At 33.7% G+C, this 25685-nt stretch overlaps 1 protein-coding gene across 2 annotated transcripts in view; it reads left to right on the top strand.

Moving 5' to 3' along the window:
- The first annotated feature begins 6620 nt into the window (after positions 1-6620).
- The window catches only part of unc-13-4A (BAI1 associated protein 3), a 758033-nt gene continuing 738968 nt past the window's right edge, over positions 6621-25685 (top strand). The window contains exon 1 of one of the 2 annotated variants that reach the window (XM_069831997.1): positions 6621-7291. In XM_069831997.1, the coding sequence (XP_069688098.1) occupies positions 6765-7291 (527 nt within the window). In that variant the 5' untranslated portion in view covers positions 6621-6764. The remainder of the gene's footprint in view (positions 7292-25685) is intronic. The other variant, XM_069831998.1, reaches the window with a different exon arrangement.

Here is a 25685-nt window from a genome sequence, read left to right as displayed (position 1 = left end):
CAGTTGGCGACAACGACTAAACAAAAGAACGACCATGCGATAAATTGATAGCGATAAATCTAGCTGCAAAAATTATCGCAAAGTGTGACTGTGATTGGTTGGAATTCAAAATTTCATTACATTCTTCATTGGTCGAAAATGGAATGACGTCATATAAACGAAATACAGTAGTCAATATCATTGTTTTTTTTTTCATTCCAAAATTCCTGCAAAATTCAATCTCATCGTCCTTGAATAGGTTGCCTCTTTGGTTTTTATCTTAAGACGTCATGCTTTGGAGTAGCGTTATGGAATAAGTGCTGGTTCGAATCTTCGCGGGGTAAAATTTTTCTCATGATATTTGGTCGGCGTAGGTCTATAGGATCTTTTCCCACCTAGCATTGTAATGAATTTGGAGGACTAGAGTAGGTAGCGAAATACAGTTCCTCGAGTCACCTCTGATTGGATGGATCATCCTGATACCCACAGATTTACTCTTACAGGTTGGATGATCGTTCACCTCTGCTAACGCATGTGGACGTAAGGGCGAAATCTGCTGGTATATGCCTTGATTCTCTGTGGTCTGTCGCGCAAAAGATTATTATTATTATTATTATTATTATTATTGTTATTATTATTATTATTATTATTATTATTATTGTTATTGTTATGGTTATTATCTTGTGCTGAACTCTTATAGATTCCAGGCTGTGGTACAGCACAATAATTATTAGTAAATAAATTATTATTATTATTATTATTATTATTATTATTATTATTATTATTATTATTATATTAATAACTTCTCTATTATGAAATAAAATATTTTAATTGTTTCATTACTTTCGAATTCAATTCACCTGAGAGAAGAATATATTCTTTGATTTTTTTACAACAGACTGGATGATAAAAGCTTCTCAACCGAATAATAACAGGCATTTCCCATATTTATTCTGTGTTTAATTTGCTCCCGAGTATCATTTATATTTGTTACTGTTGCTCCCAGGTATTTGAATTTTTCCACTTCTTCAAAACATAAATTTCCAATTTTTATATTTCCATTTCGTACAATATTCTGGCCACGAAACATAATCATATACTTTGTCTTTTCGGGATTTACTTCCAAACCTATCTCTTTACTTGCTTCAAGTAAAATTTCCGTATTTTCCCTAATCGTTTGTGGATTTTCTCCTAACATATTCACGTCATCCGCATAGACAAGCAGCTGATGTAACCCGTTCAATTCGAAACCCTCTCTGTTATCATGGACTTTCCTAATGGCATACTCTAGAGCAAAGTTAAAAAGTAAAGGTGATAGCTTGTTAGGAAACCTTCAAATAAGCCTCGGAATGGGACTGATTCTCTTGCACGACCATAGCAAAGGTTTAGAACCTAAAATTTAATATTTATTAAAATGGAAGATGCGGAATAACGCAGTCATTTTTGGAATATAATTGGTGATGGTGATAGTGATGATGATGATGATGATGATGATGATGATGATGATGATGATGGATGATGATGATGAAGCATTGTAATTGTGTTAGTGAGTAAATTGTAAATTGTGACAGTGACGTTCAAAGTTTTGAAACAGGAACAGAGTCTAAAATATTGACTTCTTTGGAAGGAATTATAAGCCATTAACTGTCGATCTACAACCTTATTAGTCGTATGTGTCCACAAATTGAATGACAAGCATGTGTAGTGCAATTTATATGTACTATGTCGCAATGAATTCGACGTTCTTATTTTTTCTGCTTCGTGCATTGTGTTGTGTTTTGAAAGGGAAGTTGTACGTGAGGGGGACGTATCGACATACACGAGATTGATTTCGCCCCATCCATTTTCAAGACATTTCCAGGTTTAAGGCCTGAAAGCTATGCCAGCAGAAAGTGGAGACCTATAGTCTGCAAGCTAAATGGATTCGGATAATACTAAACCTGAATGGACAAGGGAAGCTCTTGATGGATTCGAATAAAATTGAATTCACTTCATATAAGTATACTGCAGTTCAATTGTTTAGTCATGCGGGGCAGTGTAGTGACATTTACACAAACATGGTTGTTAAGAAAAGTTATCGGCGTACGCATTCCTACAATAAAGTACACGGTAGTTTTGGAATTCTTCTCTGCTTGTAAATTGTATATATTTAACCTTTAGAACTGCACTAATTATTTTCATTGTGTATTTCTTTATGAAGTCCTTACGTGTTTCCTTCTATCTATAATGTTTCTAGAATTGTAACCTTTTATAAAGAAGTAAGGCACGCAGGGTGTAAGGGGTATAAGTGCTATTATTTTAACTGATGATTGTTCATGGCATAAGGAAGAAAAAAATGTCCTCACAATTTTTGTGTGACTCCAATATTTAACTAATTATTAAAGTTTACAATATTAGGCGTTTGGCAACAATGCTGAATGGGGAGGAGGTACTGGTAATGATAATAGTAATAATAATCATAATAATAATAATAATTATTATTATTATTATTACACTATTATCATTATTAGGATGATTATTATTGTTATTATTATTATTACACTATTATTATCATTATTAGAATGATTATCATTATTATTATTATTATTATTATTATTATTAATGATAATAATAATCCTAATAATGATAATAATATAACAATAATATTAGACTAAAAATAAAAAATTAACGTAGTCAAGTATAAACATAAAAATATATTTCTTTCATGGCAACAGCAATTAAGCAATAATAGGTTAGTAAACCTATATTGTTTGGAATAATAAAGAGTATTAATGACAAAGGTAATAATTAGTGTTGTGGTATTTAATCGATTAATCGATGAATTTCTGTTGTAAGATTAATCGATCAAAATATTTAATCGAATAATCGAGTCGATTAAAATTAACCGTTTGTAGTTGATATTAACTATTATTTTATTAATACAAACTCATACTAAAAATTCCGACAATATATCTCTCCCGGAAATTGCTTAATTAAAAGCACAGTAGTACTGTTATTTTTTTACTGTAAACCAGGTAACATAAGAAAAAATCTTTCTGCGTCTTGAGATGGGGTGGGGATAAGGAAGAATTAGTGTAGGATGCTGAAGAGATTATAAAATAAAAGACGACATTGGTAACTAAACTAAAACCACATTGTCAGTAAAAATCTATGTACAGAAAAAATAAAATAAAAAGCGTATAATGACTATAGTACACATTTTGCTTAAGTGAAGAAAGTAGTGGCTGAACCTCAATTCCGAACTTTCAATATCTATAACAAAGTATTAATGCTTTAGTTCTAATAGACTGCAATTTAAATGAGGGATTAAGCTTTTATTAATCTGTCCCTCCAGCGATTGTAAATAAATGTATTGTTGTACAAACTTTTAAAGAGCACACATGTATAGGCAAAAGGCCTATTCACAATGAAAATTAAACATAACCGTAACATAAACACAGAAGTTTGCGGCCAGGTTACCAAATGGGATCATTCACAATGATTCACACAAACACTGACATAAACATTACCGTAAGACGTTAACATGTAAGTTTGCAAACTCCAAACTTTCATGCTTATGCTTACGTGACTTGCAAACAGAACACAATCGTGGAGCGCTGAAGTATACAACAGAATATGAGGAAATGACGTCGTAGTTATGTTTCCATGGTTACCAAGTATCCTTGCGGTTATGTTTATGTTCCAATCGTGAATGTTCTTGATTTTACCGCAACGTTTACATTTTTAAATTCAAATTCAAATTAAAATTTATTCACAATTTACATTTCAAATGATACATATGAATATATACCCGAAATGAGCATATGCTCGTGCTCGGGTACAGTCCAGTAGTCTACATAAATTTTACAGAGATCAATAATAAATTTGATGTTTCAAATAATAGCAACAACAATAATAATAATAATAATAATAATAATAATAGAATATCCGTAACAAAGATGATACAAAGATAGTAATAGAAATTAATTCATTAATAATAATAGTAATAATAATAATAATAATAATAATAATAATAATAATAATAATAATAGAATATCCGTAACAAAGATGATACAAAGATAGTAATACAAATTAATTCATTAATAATATAATAATAATAATAATAATAATAATAATAATAATAAAAGTAATAATAATAGTAATAATAATAATAATAATAGTAATAAAACAAAAATATTTACAATAATAAAATAAATACTAAGACGGATAAAATAAAATATAAAACCACTAACGAGAGTTTACACAACTTAAATAAGCATATAATAACCAGAGAAAAAATTGACGAACTCGAAAATCAACAGAAAAGTTCGTTGTATCGCAGACGACAGCAACCGCCGTATTGACATTGTATTGTGCGTTAATGGTAGTAGGGGGGAGCCGAAAGTCTACGTAACTGCCGTTCTCTTCGAAATCTCGTACAATCATGGGGAGTTAATGCTGTAAAAACAAAATGTCTACGAGTCAAACTGTTCATTATTACCAGGATAAATACAAATAATACTGAAATATATTAATCAAGTTTCAGTTATAGATCTCCCCTTTTGTGCAAAGGGTATCATATCAAAATATTTTATGAATGGCGGGGAAAATATAAATTTCAATAACTCTCTAGTGAGAGAGATAATGACAAGTACAATCAAGTGTATCTGTGGCGATGCTAAGAAATCATTTATTGGAGATATACACTGTTATTAATTAAGAAAATGATCTATATATATTTATTACGATGTTTTATCTTATAGGTTACATGCATCACATAAATACAATAAATATTGTATGTATGTATGTATGTATGTATGTATGTATGTATGTATGTATGTATGTAGGCCTATGTATGTATGTATGTAGGCCTATGTATGTATATATGTATGTATGTATGTATGTATGTATGTATGTATGTATGTATGTATGTATGTATTTATTCACACTGCAATGGGTATATACCCGGTGGCAGTGGTAACTAATTACACTCAATAATGACAATAATAAACTTATTAATTAAAAATACAATTAATAATAATAATACTAATAATTAATAATAATAATAATAATAATAATAATAATAATAATAATAATAACAACAACAGGGAATATACTAAATTAAATGAAACGATCACTTAAAATAACATTTGAAATATTGTAATTTGTATCTTAAAACTAAGTTCGAACTAAAACCCACGAGTATGATATGTTCATATCTGCACAAGTACCTTTCAACATTACACTCATTTCGCTGTCAACTCACTCACTACACTGGAACTACGACACATTTCACTGATTCTATCCTGATTTCACTAACACTTCAAAAACATTTCACTGTTCAAATTCTTTGCACTGCCACTATAAACTATAAAGCTTCACTGACAGGAACACGTTTCACTTACACAGCACACTTCACTGACACGACATACTTCTTCACTGACACAACATAATTCTTCACTGATACAACACTTCAATAACAACATATCATTTACACCTTTTAAATACTGTGTATAATTACCGTCTATTAGTAAGGTCCTTAAGCCTATTTTTAAATGCATTTTTGGTTAGTAACATAATATAATGCTAGTAACACTTAAAATAATAATAAAATATTATAATAATAAAATTAACGCTTACGTTATGTATAATTTTCATTGTGAAAACATACAGAATATTCTTTGGGAGGGGAAATGTTTATAAATTTAATATTATACAAATTGTGTTAAATAAATATTGTCTGCAATGTTTTTGTACATAACATGATTGTGATGTAGTGTTGTTGGAATTGTTCTGTGGATTAATTGTTGGTTGTTTCTGGCCTACTTAGTGTCGTGCGAGCGACGTGCAAGCTGGGAGAAGTCAGTTGAGTGACAAGGCGATATCGACATCCAAGATTGAACATTCAATCAATGTGCCGTCAGCCTGTGACAGGACGTTCTCTTGCATAAACGCCCATGACAAACACGTTCAAACCACTTTAAACAACGTGTGAACTCTGTGTGAAAGATCAGTTGAAAGAAACTTACATTACATGAACGATGTTTGCTGCAAATATTGTTTCACTTTCACAATATAAACACTGACTGTTTAGTTACATGTATGTGCTACAATAGATAAAGAATTTTTGAAGATATTGATGGGACTTTAGGTGGCATGTGGTTGTGTTAAAGACTTGTTTTATTTAAAACACACAGTACTGGGAGAATATAAAACATGTAGGATATAAAAAACATTTATTTCAAAGTAGATGTAGATGTGTTGTGATTATTAGAGAAGAGAGTAGTCGAATATTTGTGGTTTTATTTTCAGTTTTCCGATACAAATAAATTTAGACGTAGAATAGTTCAAGTGTCGCAATCATATGAAAGAAGATATTGGGAAAGATTTGAGGAAAGCGAGTCTAAACGGCTGGTCCCTGAAGACTACACATCTGTTGAACGTCGAAAGCTTTATTTTTCTGTTAGGTCGCGCTCAAAGCTTGTTTACTCTAGTGATTCCCAGGGATATATAAAAGTGGACTCCATCAATAGTTGGTCCAGGTTGGATCTTCCATCAATTGCTGCGAAAACCACTCTTGAAAGATAAGGAGAGCGGGAAAGAGTGGCAGAGAAAAAGAAACTGAGTAGCCTGCAAGGTAGAAAAGAGATAGAAGTAAGGGAAGTGAAAAAGGACTTTCTTGAAACAGTGACAATAATGGATTTGTGGTGTATTATGTGAGAAAGAGGCAAGTACGATTTTGTTTGTGGTTTAATCGAGGAATAGTTTTATATTAGTGGAAGATCGATATAATAAAGTCGACCAAAATGAGTTTCTTCAACTCGCTGCAACAATACGTGACCAGCAGTGTTGCCAACTTGAGCCTGAGCCCGAAGCGTTTTTCCCTGAGTCGCGACTCCTCTGCGGAAGGCAGCACTGATGGGACCGGAAGTCACCCTCCCCTGACGCCGGGCGCGACCGGAAGCTGCAGCTCCGTGACCAGTGGAAGGAGCGCGTCCGCCGGGAACGTAGTCGTGAGTCCAGCCCACAGCGGGCCTAGCATGCTGCACGGCTTCCCCAAGGTGGTGCCGCCCCCGGGGACTGTGACGCCGCCCCACGGTCGCTCTCTGTCGGCCCGCCGCCGCACACTCGAGTGCCCGCCGCCTCCAGGGCTCGTGCTGCCCCCGGGGGCAGGCCCTCCTCGCCGCCTGGGCTCCTTCAGGAAGTCGAATCAGCAGCAGCAGCAGCAACAGCAGGCCACGACCCCAGGGTCAGCGGGGCTCGGCAGACAGCCGCTCATGTTCTGCCGCAGGAGACAGTCCTGGCCGGAGGTGGACCAGCAGGCCACGTCAGGGTAAGCCACTTGCACTGCATGGGCATGGTAGCAGTAGCTATACTGGAGAATTACCAAGGTAGCTTTGAACCGTGCAGTTACGTTTACCACCAAATTTAACTACATACACAATGTTGCCAACATAAGAACATGATTTTTTCTGTGGTGTCGTTAGAAGGAGAAATTTGTTTATTTTTCTCTCTACCTCGTTCGTTCTGAACATTACTGAGAGATAGCACCACTGTTACTCTCATCTATTGCAATGATTTTTTCCCTGGACCACCAATTTGCTTGGACGATATTTCTACATAGAAGATTTGTGTCCATTTTATCTCGAACTAAAATCTCTCTCGCATTTTCTTTTGTTTCATCACGGCAAATGGATTTATCTCTTCGGTATCGTTGTTTCTAGTCATGGCCTTTATGACAGTTTTTGTTTCGTAATATTGATAGACGGTAATATAATTAAAGCGGTGAATAATTTCATGGCCCCTAAAAATTTTTTTTTTTTTTTTTTTTTCGTAAAAGGCTAGGTATTTTGTCTACACCACAAATAAAACTGCAACGCGGTCATAATTATGTACTTAATGCTTTGGTAAACATTAACCGGAAATTTACTTTCCGTTATTTAAATGATGTTCCGTGAACCACACCTTTTTCCTCTTTATTTCGTTGTCATAACCTACTTTAAGATCTTACTACATAAGCATTTTCTTTTAGTGCATTCAAAACATCGTCGTTGTACTGCATAAACCTTGCACTTGACTAATAGAGTGATTTATTTAAGAATATAGTCGCGAATTTTAATACCACCATTTCGATTGTCTTCTGTTTAACTCGGCTCGGTACGACCCGGTCTCTAGTGGCCAGCGAGCAACGTCGACTATCGACATTGCTCTGCTGTGGGTATTATCCAGTTGTTCCGTATTTTCTTCTCTCTACACAAAAGCAATGTACCAGTGTATTAGTTACTATTACCCACCCGTTGTAAATTGACCGGTGGTGATTCAAGGAACTAGCAGAGAGCGTAATTCACTCCACGAATGCTTCGATTCCCTTAAGGTTGTGCACTAAAAATTAGGATTTTTTTCTCAGCATTTAATTACTCTTTGACCTCGCAATTGGATATGCTCAGTATTCACTGCTTCTGCAATTATAGACTATTTTCAGATTTACTTAAAGTTCCAGAATTATAAGCAATTATTAGGGTGCGGTTGTTGATGACTTAATTAACTTATTATTCCCAGGACATGAATTTTACCCGCAAGCGAAAAGTATTGGGAATAAATTTGAGTAAGGAACAAAAAACCTTTCCTTCCCAGGCAGGATTCGAACCACGAAAGTCTTAGTTACCAGTCTATCTTGCTCTGGAGTGAACAAGGCTCTGAAATCAGCTACAAGGGTCGGTCCGGTTTTTCTTGCCGCTACTTATTATGACCGGAATTGTATACGTAGTGTGTATATATTATGTATTTATTGGGGGTAAAGGGACTTTGTGTCCACCCTATATATCGCAATTTGTCACCCACACATCAGCAATATCGTGTAAAGTCGAGCGAGTATCTTGTTTTTATATACGTAAATGTGAACTTCTACAAAACTGACTGTGATATCGGTGTACTTAGTAGTTCGACGAGTGCTTGGAGACGTTACATTTAGCTCAAACTCTGTTTTCGATAAGACAAACGCTGGATAGCCTCTTCTAATTCCTGTAATTTGTCAGAACGCGATGAGGTGACGCGTTTGTTCTTGAAATCGTCTAATTCCGTTAGTAAGATTATATTGCACCATTATAAGTAGTTATTAGCGGGCGGATGTTGATGACCTAAAAATCTAGCCTACTTAAAATGATCATTAAAATGCCCTTAAACTAATAGAAAAATTACATAGAATTAAAAGAAAATGACATTTAAATATTATTCACCGTACTCGCACCACAACTTCTTAAAAATCAGTCACCTTGTTTCAATGACTGCCCTGCAAATCTCGGAGAGAGGAGGCAACTTCCTGGAATTTGGCTTTACTTTTGTTACCACATCTTCCAGATGAGGGAGTGTGAATGACAAAAGAAATTGTGGGCGCAGCGTGCATTCTTGCAATCTTTGTGTTAAAAATGCTGCCTACTACAGTAGACATCCCTTCCGAACCATGTTGAGGAAAGTTTCCTCCCTTGCAGACATAAATTCTAAAGACACCCTCGTACGGACAAAAGAACAGTAGCAGTCAAAGTCCTCATTTAAACTAAGCTGCTGTCAAGCATTTTATATTACTTCCGTTGTGTGAAGTGAAGCCTTCAGTGGACTGAAGGATGAACTTTAGAGTCTGTTCCGAACTATAAGACTCAAACATCACTGTTATTCACTTATTGAGTAGGTAATTGCTACTGACCTGTTTCGTCGAGAAAATGTTTTAACAGACCTGTCTGTAAAGAAGAAAGTAAAATGCATTTCAAATGATCTAAAATGTTCTTCGATGTATTAAAAATGACCAAAAAATGCCGAAAAAAAATATAAAATGACCTATTAGTTCAAAAACGTAAAAAATTCAATATAAGAAAGTAACTTTTTACGTTGATACAACTGATTTTAGAGAAACTAATGAAATACAAACAAAAGAAAGTGGAGAGAACATGTCGAGATAGTGTTCTCAGAGGGAACCCGGAAGAAAATAATAGAATGCAACCCCGTGGGGGGAAAGAAATTTAGGAGAGCGTGAAATCGGAACGGGTAGATATAGCTAATCATGGATATGAAGAAAAGAAGAAGATTGTGTTCTTTGAATATTTCAAGAAAGCTTATTCCATAGGTAAAGTTAAAAATATTTCCGTCTCACGTGTATTCTAAGATAATGGTCTAGTATTCATAATACACAAATTTTAAAGTTCATTATAAAATTTGTTAAGAATGCTAACTAAATACATTTTAAAATAAGAGTATGTTTTATAATTATATAATTTATATTCCTATAAAATACAATTTGAACCTAAATTTGAATGCTATATGTAACTGTGTAATTTGTGTTGGTGTTACAAAATTCCATATAAAATACAGATTCTCCGTGATATTAACTGGCAGAATTGCACGTCATTGTGGTTTTCCTTGCGTATTAGTAATAATAATAGTGATTACACACCTCTGCAGGTAGTGTTTCATATAAACATGATATAAAGAGATATCTGAAATAATTTGTAATCCATTGGAGCGATATTTGGCGTTATATTCCTAACCAATTATTGCTAATTAAATATTTTTGTAAAATAGTTCGCAGATTGTTATCCGTGTGTCCGATAGTTTCAATTGATGTATCGGATTCTCTAATACTAGCACATATACTCTGTGAAGTTCATTAATTTAAGCTTTGAAGGCTGGTATTATGGTATTGGTTGGTTATTAATATGTTACATTTGAATATAAAATGAAAGCAATATTTTCATATAAGTTACAGAGTGATTCAGACCATCCGTAACAGTAATTTATTTCGGAAACTATTGCATTAAAAGTTTCTAGACGAAAATATTTATTACTAAACCGCTTGTGAACTTTCACTACAGCTTCATTTCCTCACTGAGCCCTAACAGGAAGTAGGGTCAGTGGCGTATCACTTTAAAATTTCAAATGGGAGTCGTGGTACCATTTGATAGAGCTCTTAAAAAAACAACTTTCATAGGAAACGTTTTTAATTCCTACTCTTTCAATGAGAAAACGTACGGAAAGGCAATGGGTGATTTAAACCATCTGTAGGTCATTTCTTTCCGCAACTAGTGCATTAAAATTTTCGAGACGAAAATATTTACACTTAAGACACATGTGAACTTTCACTTGAGCTTGATTTCGTCAATCAGCTCTAACAGGAAGTAGGGTCAGTGGCGTATCACTTTAAAATTTCAAACGGGAGTCAGGTCAAATATGGTACCATTTGATAGAGCTCTTCAAAACAAACAACTTTCATAGGAAACGTTTTTATCAATTCCTACTCTTTCAATGAGAAAGCACACGAAAAGATCAACATTGATGGGATTGTCTTTTGTACGTACGTTCGTACGAGGATATGTTTTAAAATAGCTCAACAATAGCTGTATCTGCTTTAATAAATCTGTCCACGCAATTGTGCTTTTTTCTGTAAACGGTTCCAGGGAAAATCACTTTCTGGACGCCCTCGTAATTGCGGTCGAGTGGCCAGAATTTGTATAAGCACTTCTTTTGACATTATTAACATGGTGGAAGGAAAAAATGTAACCTTTTTATCTGCCCCTCGCTTATGCATTATTGTATTATTTCAACTGTCAAGTAGCCTAGGATTATGATAATAAATAAATAGCAATGATATTTTTACGGAGATATCTTTAATCTATACTAATAATAAATCAGTAGCCGAAATTTTTCTGGTAATTTTCGATTTTCCAAACATAATTGGTCCTAACATATATAATTAACCGTCCTGAAACCGAAAATCACTTTTTTGAAATTTTCGTTTGTATGTCTGTCTGTCTGGATGTTTGTTACCTTTCACGCGATAATAGCTGAACCGATTTATATGAAAATTGGAATATAAACGAAGTTCGTTGTAACTTAGAATTTAGACTATGTGGCATTCAAAATATTTTATTTAAAAGGGGGGTTATAAGGGGGCTTAAATTAAATAAATCGAAATATGTCCCTTATTATTAATTTTCATGAAAAATATTACATAACAAATGTTTCTTTAAAAATAATTTGCGATAAGTTTTATTCTATGCAAAATTTTGATAGGACTGATATTTAATGAGATAGATGAGTTTCAAAATTACAATAACAATCCCATCTAAGGCGGTGTAATGAAATAAAAAATAAATGACTTCGTCTATAAGGGGCCTTGGACAAAAACAATCGAAAGCTATGAATCATAGCCTACAGAAAATGTTTCTGTGTTCGTATGAAGCAATATCGGAAGCTAAATTAACCGATTTGTATAATTAATTATTAATTCACCATTGGAAAGTGTAGTTTCTCTGTATGGACATAATGCTATAATGTTATTACAGTAACTTCTGAGTGAATTGAGGACAGGTAAGATTAAAATAGCTTCTTATGCACAGAAAACTTGATAAGCTATTCTGTGTTTTCGTTTCCTGTATTTCTTAAAATAATGTTTATCTCACAGAATTAACGACCAACGAGAGTGTATTGATTTAGTATGCAGTAATAATACGTTAGCTTAGCATTTCATTATTTTATAATCCAAATTTTAACTATGCTCAATTGAATCGAGTTAAAATACATAAAATACATATGCATTAAATGCAATGCAAAAAATTTGGGTAATGAGCCAAGCAGATTATGTTGCCCTGTTGTAAAATACAATTTGTTCCTCCTGAGATTCAAGAGCCCCCATAACAAATTGAAAACTTACTTATCGGGGTACATCCGTTATCAACACACTTTTTATATAATATAATATAATATAATATAATATAATATAATATAATATAATATAATATAATATAATATAATATAATATAATATAATATAATATAATGTAATGTAATATAATATAATGTAATATAATATAATATAAGTTATTTAAGTTATTTGAAGGGTTCAGAACCATAGTGGGCCAAGGGCCATTTACTGAATACGTAGAAAACAAGAGTTAAAATTAAGTTATTACCATAATTCAATGGAAACCTATAACAAGTAAAATAAAATATACACATTAAATGTAAATGATGTCAATGTTCATTGAACTATGGATGCATGTAATAAAAATTAAGAATCATGTTAAAGGAATTGTCATTGCACCAAATGAGTGCTCTGTGGACCAAAATGATTCCATGTTAATTATTTAAATATAATTTAAATTAAGTAACATATTAAACGATTTATCCTTCTATCAAACACGAATGTTCCCTGGATCAAATTTCCTATTTTAATTATGTAATTACTTTATATTTATTTCTAACGGGTGCAGCGGAGCGCACGGGTACGGCTAGTAAATAAATAAATAAATAAATAGCAATGAAATTTTTACAGAGGTATCTATAATACTGAAATAAAAGTTCTTAATGATGATAAATTTAACATTGGTAACATAGGACCTCTGGTATCAGCTTAAGAGTGTATTATGGTGTGTGGTTCGAAACGAATTGACGAATGTGAGACTTTCAGACGTTAATTTTCTTCAGACCCAAGTGTTTACCGTTGCTATAGCGTCACTAGAAGGCCTTTTGATGGCTTGATCGCGTGCCTGCCACAAACTTCACTCAGCTCTTCGAGGGCTCTTCTCAAACCAACCTTCTTGACCGCACCAAGGCAAACACATTTTGTTCATGAAATTACTGAACACACACTGCGTAATTGAATGGATGGATGTTTTCTTTTCGCTGACCCAGGGCAATAATGAAAGTGCGTGATTTTTACACAGAGAAGATGAACTACGCACTAAATTTCAGACTTCGCTGGACGACAAATTGCTCACCACAGTCTGTTATGCTATTTCACTAGAATACAATTAGATTAGCTCTGATGAAACATTTAATAGCCATCAGTATGATAGAACTACAGGGACATCACTTTATTTTTACTAACATTTATAACATTAACCTGGCTATACTCGGAAACACTGTTAGCCCCCCTTCCATTAAAGGAGTTTGGAGTTGCTAGTGCAATATGTAAACAAATCATTTTACTAGCTATAGGAGGAGAGAAAAGTAGTGTATCCATTTATGTTACAGGGAAATATAATATTACAATTTTCAGTTTGGTCATTATTTTACAGTATTTGATCAAAAAACAGTAGAATAGTAACATTTTTTTTTTTACAAACTCAAGTCTTCAGGCGGTTATATACATTATGTAATGTCTACTTTATTGAGCATATTACTAACCTAATTTATTCCTGAGAATTTTGTGAGCACTTCCGTAAGAAACCCCAATTTCTACAGCTAACTTCTTGACCGACTTATTACGACCTCGCTGCATCCTTTCTCTAGCATCTTCTACAGCATCTTCTTTCACCTTTGTTGGCCATATTACCCTTTTCTTCCTTTCTGTACATTCTGTTGCTCTAAATTTATCTGCCACATTAGTTACATTTCTACGAAAATATTCCGTAATGATATAATCAGGAAATTGTGAAAAAAAAAAAAAAAAAAAAAGAAAAGCTGTTGTTCACGTTCGGTTATATTGTAATTCCAGCTTCCACCATCGTCCTTCATACCTACAAACAGTGAAACAAAACTCTTGTTTAAATAATGCTGTTAAGTACCGTACCATATTATAGGGTACCGTGCTTTCGGTAACTCTAATCTTCACTTGTGCTCAGTCCACACAGATAAATTCAGTTATGCTACACGCCATACCTGTGTGAAAATAAAGTTATATAATATAAGCTCGTTCTTCTATAGAAAACGCAACATATTTCTGAAACACACTGTACTCTGTACTGTTTACTTCACTGCTAGCAACAGCGGCCGTAAGTTTGTGTGACTGACGTTAGCAAGGACATTACTCAAAGGGGTGAGAGTCAAGTACATTCAGAAACGCAGGTACAATAAAAATACAAGTAAAAATAAAATGATGTCCCTGTACAAATGTTGGATCATCATCAAGATGATATCACCGTCAACTTTGTCTTGTTCCCCGTCTTCAACATTTATGGTCAACATCAATATTCCTATGAAAGTAAATAAAATCATAATTTTACAAGCAATGTTGGTGAACTTAACAAAATGTATACAGGGTGATTCACGAGGAAAGTAAAAAATTTGAGATGTGAATTCTGAAGTCATTCAGAATGAAAAAGTTCATATGAACATAGGTCCGTTTTTGAACGGTTACAGAGATATGGCTCTTTGATTTCACAAAAACGTCTGATATTCCATTGTACTAACTCGCATTTAGGGACAGATAACGGACAAATTTAAAGTTTATATTCACGTATGCATACATACCTAATATTCTAGAAGTCGGGGTCGATGTTTTCGCACATTTTCAAAGGTACCTCCTTCTGCTTCAATGCACTGTTGCGCTCGGGCGTGAATCGCGCTCATCGCTCGGGAGAGTTGCACGTGACTGTCTTTATGCCGCATCCAAAATACGGTCGATTAGCGCTTCTCTCATTTCCTCGTTCCCTTGCTATACCAAGTCTTTCATCCAACCCCATAGACAGTAAATACTCTTCGATATGGTACCCTTCTGTTCGGAAAGCGTCGTTCATATTCAGCGACGGCACGCAAGGAACTTCCATCGCACAAACCATAAACATACACAATATCGGCATATTCTGCAGTCGAAAATTTATAAGGCATCTTGAAAAAAACAACTTAACACTTCCGATAACTGTACCTGTATAACTACTGTACTGTAGGTAGCTGACTGAACTGCTGTGAACCGATAAGTGATAGCGTATTTGTTGTGACATTTGTAATGCCCCACCACCCGGTTTGTTTCTCTTCTCTTATCTACATCGCTCACAATGCAGATTGCAATGTTACGTCATTCATCGGTGATCTTGTCTCACGTCAGCAGCATATGGTAACGTCTGATTCACATTGGGGCGAGACTTTTACCAAAAAAATGCATCATCTGCGCCATCGTTCGAAAACGGACCTATGTTCATACGAACTTTTTCATTCAAAATGGCCTAAGATATTGTATCCTAAATTTTTTACCTTTCCTCGTGAATCACCCTGTATATACCTCAAGTGATCCAAGTAAAAATTCATAATTTTTCAGAAGAGGAAGAAGAATGTATACACTTTCCATTATCAATGTTTTAACATTTATTATTAATGATGCCATCTATTATTACATGTTATTCTAAATTCATTGTTCATGTATGGATTACAACTTTTGTCCTTCTAGTTTTAAGAAAATAATTGTTTTCCAAAAGAAGTTGGTACTTAGATCACTACTGCACTGACTATATCAACAAATTATTTCACAATAAACGAGGATAGTATTGTAAAAAATGTAGACCTAATGAAGTTTTCTTTATGTGTAATTTTATTTCATTAAAGAAAGAAAACACTTCTAGGCATTAAAGCTTCAAGGCGATAGTTACTTACACTTGGACTGATGCTTATGATAATGCAAATTGCGGCTTAAAATTAATAAAAAAAAATGGTTCGATTTAAATTCGCTTGTAATTAATAAAGATAAAACAATAGCTATCCCATTTTCTTTAACTAATAAAAGTAATAAACCAATTTAATCTATACCACAAATTAAAATGCATAATTCTGATTGTTCCGATATAAATTGCAATTGTTCAGTTATTAATGAAGTTAATGAGGTTAAATACTTAGGTATAATTATTGATAATTATTTGAAATGGAATAATCATATTCATCATATTTGTAATAAATTACGTAAAACATTATGTTACTTTGTTATGCTAAGAAATATTTTCTCAATTAACTGTTTACGTGTAATTTATTTAGCATTATTTCAATCTATATTTATGTATGGTATTATAGGTTGGGGTGGAACTTATAAATCCAGCCTTTATCCGTTAATTTTACTACAGAAAAAAATATTTAAAATTTGTTTAAAAAAGCAGAAAGATTACCCAACTGAATTGTTGTTTAAACATTTCAAAGTTTTCAACATTAAACAAATGTATTACTTTATTTTATTAAAATATTTTCATAGAAATTTTAATAACTTTGAAAGGTATATACATAAATATAGAACTATAAAATATGAATTCTCTGCGTTTGTCTGAACCAAAATGTAAAAGCAATGCATCTTTTTATCATAGCAAGAGTCAAGGTCCCAGATTATTAAACAAATTTTATTCCAATAATATTTCAACCACGAATCATCTCCAAATTAATAAAAAAAATATAAAAAATTGTATTGGATTTATAGTTTGGGTTTAAACATATTAAACACTATTTAATCTGTATTCACTCTCAATTTTAATTTTATTTTTGTCTGTATTGGAATCCCCTCCTGAGCACGAGTCTTACTCATTCAGGAGTGGGCAGTTTATCTTTCATTGTATTTATTAACTTGTATTCATTTCAAACTTACTAGCAATAAAAATAAATAAATAAATAAATAAGAAACAAAGTTCTGGTTCGTTTACGAATAAAATAGGTCTATGGTGTTTTGAATGGAAAATGGGTACAAATAAATTAATAATTACACTTTTGCAAACATTTTGTTTCATACAAAAGCAAAAAAATCAAAATTTTTGTCGACTTCTGTTTTTCTACTACCTAACATTGTCCTGTAAGGTGAAGAAAACAGAAGAAAATGAATTACTTATAGTTCTGTTTCAGTTACTTTCATCATTGCTGTCTCCTCCCACAGTTATTGCACAGTCTAGTGTAAACAGTCACGAAGCTTGAATGTGAGGGTGCTAGAAACAATAGACCGTGCCGGTACTATTTCGCATTGTCTGTAATGAGGCGATATTAGCGATCCAATTTAACACTAGTTAGGCCAAATTAAACATTTCTTGGAGAAACTGGTCATAAGACAATTACTTTTAAAAATGGATCTGTATAAAGCAGGGATGAGACATGGACTTATGCCGGACAAATATTAGAAAATGTGAAACATTTCATATATTTAGGGGTTACTTTATCAATGAACGGGAGATGGACAAAGCATGTTGACATAACGAAACGCAAGTGAAGGAATAATAATGTCTAATTTTGATACCAACGATAGTGAAATGACAATAAAGAGGATGATAGAAAACTGTAACTCTGCTAAAGGAGACGATGATGATGATGATGATGATGATGATGATGATGAAGATTATGACGTTGATATCTGCGATAGTGATGGTCAATGATATCACAGAATTTAGTGCTCCAGCAAACACAGTTAACTCGTCATTAGCTCACAGTTTGCTGTCGCCCAGTGAAGCTAGCGAATGTGTCCCTCATTTCAATGCACGCTCGCAGACTAGCAAAGTTATCAACTTTATTAATAAAACAAGTGACAGCTCATGTCAATGAAATGGGTGTTTCCGTAGTATGTGTGGGAGATAAATTTTAAACAAATAAACAGCAACGTGTAATTCGGATCTGTGAATTTAGTTCTGATGCTGTGACACAAACTTGCGATTATAAATGGGATATCACGAGTTTCAGTGTGAACAAACTGCGTTCTGGATTAGTAGTCCTGATCTGCGTGTATGGTTATGCTCTATGTAGCGAATAAACTTTGTTGTGGCTGTAAATATAATATACCCTGCATCAGTTTGAAGGGATAACGTCCTGTATGCTAGGTCTGCTATTGTATAGGTTTATTTCATTTTAAATTTGAGAATAACATCATTATGTATCGCAAATCCAAACGTACCAGTTTGTTTCTAAATATGAATCTGAATGCGGCAATAATAATTTATTTATTTTATTTATTTATTTAGAATATTAACGTGCAAAAACAACAGCACAAGGCCAATTACAGTTTTGCACGATACAAAACAGAACAAAACAACAAATGATGATGAGAATGAATGATAGAAAATGGCAATGAGATGAAATACAAACAATATAATGGTCTACATCAATCATTGATCAAATAATAATTATAAAATTATAAAATTAGTACAATGAGAATTGAAATAATGGAATGGTCTACATTAATCAATAGACCAAATGCAACAAATATATGGACAAATAATTATTAAAATTAGATCAGTGAGTTAAAACTCAAAGATATACTACACATTAAATGGATCCAAGTTGAATCCATGCAAATTAGCATATTTAATGCATCTGCAGACCGGAGAGAGAGATTTAGGATTCTTATTATAAAACAATTTATGAAATCTTAAACCATTAGCAGGAATACGAAGACTGATATTGCTTATGAAAGATTCACAATCAATATCACCCTTAATGACTTTGCAAAAAAATAAATAATCAAGATCCTGACGTCTGGTGAACAAACTACCGCAATTGAAATAATTGCATTTAATCTCATAGTTATAATCGGAATTTGGTAAAAATCTATAAGAACACAAGGAAATAAATTTTCTTTGAATATTCTCCAATTTAGCCGAGTCAGTGGAAGTAATGGAGTTCCATACAACAGATGCATATTCAAGCTTGGATCTAACCAACGTATAGTATAAAATTAATAAACACATAGGAGTGGAAAAAGAATAAGTTATAGACCTAATTAGACCAAGCATTCTTAACGAATAGGTATAAATATATTGCACATGATCATGGAAATATAATTTTGAATCAAGTAGGACACCAAGATCTCTAATACAATCTTTCCTAGTAATTACGACATTACTGAGAGAATAGTTAAATTTTAATAATAATAATAATAATAATAATAATAATAATAATAATAATAATATTACTTACTTACTGGCTTTTAAGGAACCCGGAGGTTCATTGCCGCCCTCACATAAGCCCGTCATTGGTCCTTATCCTGAGGAAGATTAATCCAGTCTCTACCATCATATCCCACCTCCCTCAAATCCATTTTAATATTATCTTCCCATCTACGTCTCGGCCTCCCCAAAGACCTTTTTCCCTCCGGCCTCCCAACTAACACTCTATATGCATTTCTGGATTCGTCCATACGTGCTACATGAATAATAATAATAATAATAATAATAATAATAATAATAATAATTAGGGTCCGGATATTTAGGCATTTATAATAGTTAAAATAGGAGACGGCCTCCAGATATGGAGGGTAGCTGCGAATATATTGAATAAGCAGTCGTGGACAGCCGATAAGGGGTGGTCCTCCAGCTTGGGGATTGGGCGAAGGGCTAACAACCCATCACCGTAAAAAACAGCTTGTTACGAATCCATAAAATAAGTCCTTATGGTTGTGAAACTTGAATTCTCACTTTGAGAGAGGAACAGAGATTAAGGGTGTTTGAGAATAAGATTCTTAGGAAAATATTTGGGGCTAAGAGGGATGAAGTGACAGGAGAATGGAGAAAGTTACACAACACAGAAATGCACGCATTGTAGCTATTCTTCACCTGACATAATTAGAAACGTTAAATCCAGACGTTTGAGATGGGCAGGGCATGTAGCACGTATGGATGAATCCAGGAATACACTTAGAGTGTAAGTTGGGAGGCCGGAGGGAAAAAGATCTTTGGGGAGGCCGAGACGTAGATGGGAAGATAATATTAAAATGTATTTGAGGGAAGTGGGATATGATGGTAGACACTGGATTAATCTTGCTCTGGATAGGGACCAATGGCGGGCTTATGTGAGGGCGGCAATGAACCTCCAGGTTCCTTAAAAGCCAGTAAGATAGTAAGTATACTATGACCATAACACACAATTAATAGCCATTTAGGCCTGTGAATTTGATATAATTTGACACTGATTATGCCTTAATGTATACATTTTGTTTGTTCATTTATATTTTGTTTAATTGTATACTATGTTTGATATTCTACACACATGATACTATTACTGTATTATAATGCACGGTTTTGAACATGTGGTTATATTATTTTACTAGCCCTACCCGTGCGCTCCGCTGCACCCGTTAGAAATAAATACAAAGTAGTTACATAATTAAAATAGGACATTTGATCCAGGAAACATTCGTGTTTGATAGAAGGATAAAGCGTTTAATATGTTACTTAATTTAAATTGCATCCAAATAATTAAAATGCGATCATTTTGGTCCAGAGACACTCATTTGGTGCAATGACAATTCCTTTAACATGTTTCTTAATTTTTATTACATGCAACCATAGTTTAATGAAGATTGACATCATTTAGATTTAATGAGTATATTTTATTTTACCTGTTATAGGTTTCCACTGAATTATGGTAATAACTTAATTTTAACCCTTGTTTTCTACGTATTCAGTAAATGGCGCTTGGCCCACTATGGTTCTGAACCCTTCAAGTAACTTATATTATAATAATATTACATATTATATTATATTATATTATATTATATTATATTATATTACATTATATTATAACAGAAGTTACTGTAATAACATTATAGCATTATGTCCATCTAGAGAAACTACACTTTCCAGTGGTGAAATAATAATTAATTATACAAATCGGTTAATTTAACTTCCGATATTACTTCATACAAACACAGAAACATTCTCTTTAGGCTATCTTTCATTGTTGCTGTCCAAGGCCCCTTATAGACGAAGTCATTTGTTTTTTAATTCATTACACGGCCTTACATGGCAGTTATTTTAATTTTGAATTCATTTATCTCATTAAATACCGGTCCTATCAAACTTTTTCAAGGAATAAAACTTATCGAAAATTATTTTGAAAGAAACTTTTGTTATGTAACATTTTTCACAAAAATCAATAATAAGCGAGATATTTCGATTTATTTAATTCAGGCCCCCTTATAAACCCCCTTTTAAATAATGTCTTTTGAATGCCATATAGCCTAAAATCTAAGTTACAACGAACTTAATTTATATTCTAATTTTCATCGAAATCCGTTCAGCCATTACCGCGTGAAAAGGTAACAAACATACATACAGACAGACAGACAGACAGACATACAAACAAAAATGTAAAAAAAAGCGATTTTCGGTTTCAGGGTGGTTAATTATATATGTTAGGACCAATTATTTTTGGAAAATCGAAATTTACCAGAAAAATTTCGGCTACAGATTTATTATTAGTATATATAACTGATTTTAGACATTTGATATTGTAAACAATGTTGTATCTGATGATGCCCCTAGGAGCGTGAAAACGTTAGTATAATAATACAACAAATGTAGATAATATTTAAAACACTGAGCAATTTGTTTTATATTTTGCGTTAAGCCATAAGATTGAGATAGTTTAATATATTGATATATAGCAACATTAGAATTGGTCTTAGCTGACCATATCAAAAATGAATAGTAAAAGTTCGATTCCCGATCGGGGCAAGTTACCTGGTTGAGGTTTTTTCCGAGGTTTTCCCTCAACCCAATATGAGCAAATGCTGGGTAACTTTCGGTGTTGGATCATGGACTCACTTCACCGGCATTATCACCTTCATCTGATTTAGACGCTAAATAGCCTGAGATGCTGATAAAGCGTCGTAAAATAACCTACTAAAATAAAATAAAAATTGAATAGTAAAATTAGCATTTATCTCGTTTACAAAACTTAACGGCCACGAGGTCCACTCAAGCTTCCGTCAAATTGAGGAACAGGTCTCCTTCGGGAGTTGAAGCAGCGTGTTGTGGACTACACCACCTCATTCTAGTGCCGAGGCCATGGAAGTATGGAGCTGTACCTCCATCTGACCCCTACTCGCCTTCGTGGCGTCAAAAGGTTTTCTGCCTATAAAACACAACGATTCATGGCTGGAGGTTCCATTCCTTCTCCGCCGTTCGTTTTAAAACGCAGCGCACACCTAATGAATATTGCATTAAAGTCTGACCCCAGTTTATCGTAAAATGATATCGCGAACAACGCAAAAGCGGAAGCAGCCCGTAGTGCGTAGTCGTGGCTCAAACGTTAAGTAGTCAGGGTGGGGGAATTGCTATTATCGCTCTTCTGTGCTGGGGGTACTTTGTACAGCGATGTAAGTTACCATCATAATTTCTCTCTCTGACATTATACAGAGATTCCTCTGTAATCTTTAAATATGGCGCTGTTACGACGTCAGCCTGTATCTAAAGTGGTATTTGAGTTGACAATCTTAACTCCATAAAACATGAAGTTTACGCTTCTATAGTCCCGGACACTAAGGCCCAATTGTATAAAACTCCCTGCCTAAAGATCAACTTTGATCGAAGATCGGAAAGTGAACCGAGTTCAGACACTTCTTCTAAAGTATAAAACTTTTCTGCGATCAAATTACCTTGGTTCAAATGCAATCTAAGTTCACGTGAAAAAGATTTGGCAACATCGCATAAACAGATGAAATACGTGATGCGCGGACCATGTTATGCAGGTTTGTTCAGTGTTGCCAATCTAGCGACTTTAACTCTTTTTCAACAACAATTTCTTTTAACTTTTATATTGCTTAAATACGGATTTAGTGACTTTTGTAGCATCCCATTGTGACAAAATTTAATCTTTCTTTGTTGATAATGAGAAATCTAGCGACTTTACAACTACTTTTTGGCGACTTTCCGAATTACATTCTGTTGGAGACACTGGGTTTTTTGTGCAATGTAAATAATGGCGGAAAATAAGAAGAAGGTTCACTGTTCTCCAAGTTGTTATCATGTTATGGTGTTTGATACTGCTAAACATAATAAAGCTTTATAAAACAGTTAATTGAACATTTAGGAATGTATCTCTCATATCCATTAATAATTAATGGTTGTTATAAACATAATATAATTATAGGTTATGTTATTTGATACTGCTGAACACGATAGAGCCTTATAAAATATAAGAATGTTTGTGTATTAAGGCAAGAAATTGAAAAAAAAAAAAATATATATATATATAAATGTACCTAACATATCTATTAATATTAATAATAATGGATATTTTATTTACACAATCTGTCACTCGTATATTTCAAACAGAAAAGAAATAACTGAACTTGGATCATCTAACTTAATCAGAGAAATTTCTTCAGTCAAAGTTGACTTTAGTTTGACACAAATTAATCTGAGATTAGACTTTATACAACACAAAATTCCAAGTTCAGCTGAAACAAGGATCAATTTAACCTCTGATCTAAGATTAAATGGTTTATACAATCGGCCTATATCTCTCCTTTTCTTCAGAACTACTTCAAAAGAGAGATACACGCTTGTTAATCCTTGATTTTGACTATTGTTACGGAAAGAAGTTACTCGTAGTTTTAATTATGATACTACGTAACAAAATGTAACTTACAAGCAACATTCTCATGGAGTATATCAAAATGTTAAATTTGCTCACACTGTTATATTTAGGTTTACTAACGATTAGGGAAAACACGGAAATTCTACTTGAAGCAAGTAAAGCGATAGGTTTGAAAGTAAATCCCGAAAATAGAAAGTATATGATTATGTCTCGTGACCAGAATACTGTACGAAATGGAACTATAACAATTGGTGATTTATCCTTCGAAGAGGTGGAAAAATTCAAATATTTTGGAGCAACAGTAACAAATATAAATGACACTCGGGAGGAAATTAGACACAGAATAAATATGGGAAATGCGTGTTATTATTCTGTTGAGAAGCTTTTGTCATCTAGTCAGCTATCAAAAAATCTGAAAGTTAGAATTTATAAAACAGTTATATTACCGGTTGTTCTGTATGGTTGTGAAACTTGAACTCTCATTTTGAGAGAGGAACAGAGATTAAGGGTGTATGAGAATAAGGTTCTTAGGAAAATATTTGGTGCTAAGAGGGATGAAGTTACAGGAGAATGGAGAAAGTTACACAACGCAGAACTGCACGCATTGTATTCTTCACCTGACATAATTAGGAACATTAAATCCAGACGTTTGAGATGGGCAGGACATGTAGCACGTATGGGCGAATTCAGAAATGCATATAGAGTGTTAGTTGGGAGGCCGGAGAGAAAAAGATCTATGGGGAGGCCGAGACGTAGGTGGGAAGATAATATTAAAATGGATTTGAGGGAGGTGGGATATGATGTTAGAGACTGGATTAATCTTGGTCAGGATAGGGACCAATGGCGGGCTTATGTGAGGGCGGCAATGAACCTCCGGGTTCCTTAAAAGCCAGTAAGTAAGTAAGTAACTTACATGTAGGCGATTTCGATCCATTCAATGTATAGAAGTATTAGAATATGGCTATAAATTTGCTAATATTATTTGCATAATCCTTATACACAAATTTATAATACTTTTGTAAGAATAAACTCCTTTCCATAAAATATTATAGTATTAATTCTTGTAAATTAAACATTGTAATCTATGTTTTTCATTTTGTTGTTATCTCAATTATTTAATTTGTACCATTTGGTTGGCTGTGCTTTTGTTACCTACTACAACACTACTGAAGTCCACTCTGCCACGTTCCGCCTGGCGCCCATGTGCTCCGTGTTCCAAGCAGAACTCTTTGCCATCTTGCAAGCAGTGAAATGGAGCATTACCAACGGGATTGACTCATGTATTCACAGCGACTCTCAATCTGCCTTACAAACCATTGACGATAAATACAACTTGCATTCTATAGCCGTCGAAATTAGATCCCTAATACTTAAATTTGAAGGTCGTATTTGCTTAATGTGGGTCCGCGGCCACACAGGTACTGAAGGAAACGAAAGAGCGGATACATTAGCGAAGCAAGCGGCCTCAACCAACTCAGAATATAAATATTCCACCTGTCCTATTTCGTACATCAAGCAGAAGATCAAGCACACAACTACACTCAAGTGGAATACATACTGGAACTCTAGTGTTAAAGGCTCTGTGACCAAGAAATTATTCTTTCCCAATGTACAAGACAGACTATGTTGCAGTCAGTTCTCAACCGACTTCTTTTACACCCAATTTATGACCGGCCATGGAAAATTCGGTTC

Source organism: Periplaneta americana, chromosome 7 (genome assembly GCF_040183065.1).
Source record: "Periplaneta americana isolate PAMFEO1 chromosome 7, P.americana_PAMFEO1_priV1, whole genome shotgun sequence".
Lineage (NCBI taxonomy): Eukaryota > Metazoa > Arthropoda > Insecta > Blattodea > Blattidae > Periplaneta > Periplaneta americana.
The sequence above is the reverse complement of the archived record's forward strand: the minus strand, read 5'-3'. Positions and strand labels throughout refer to the sequence as shown.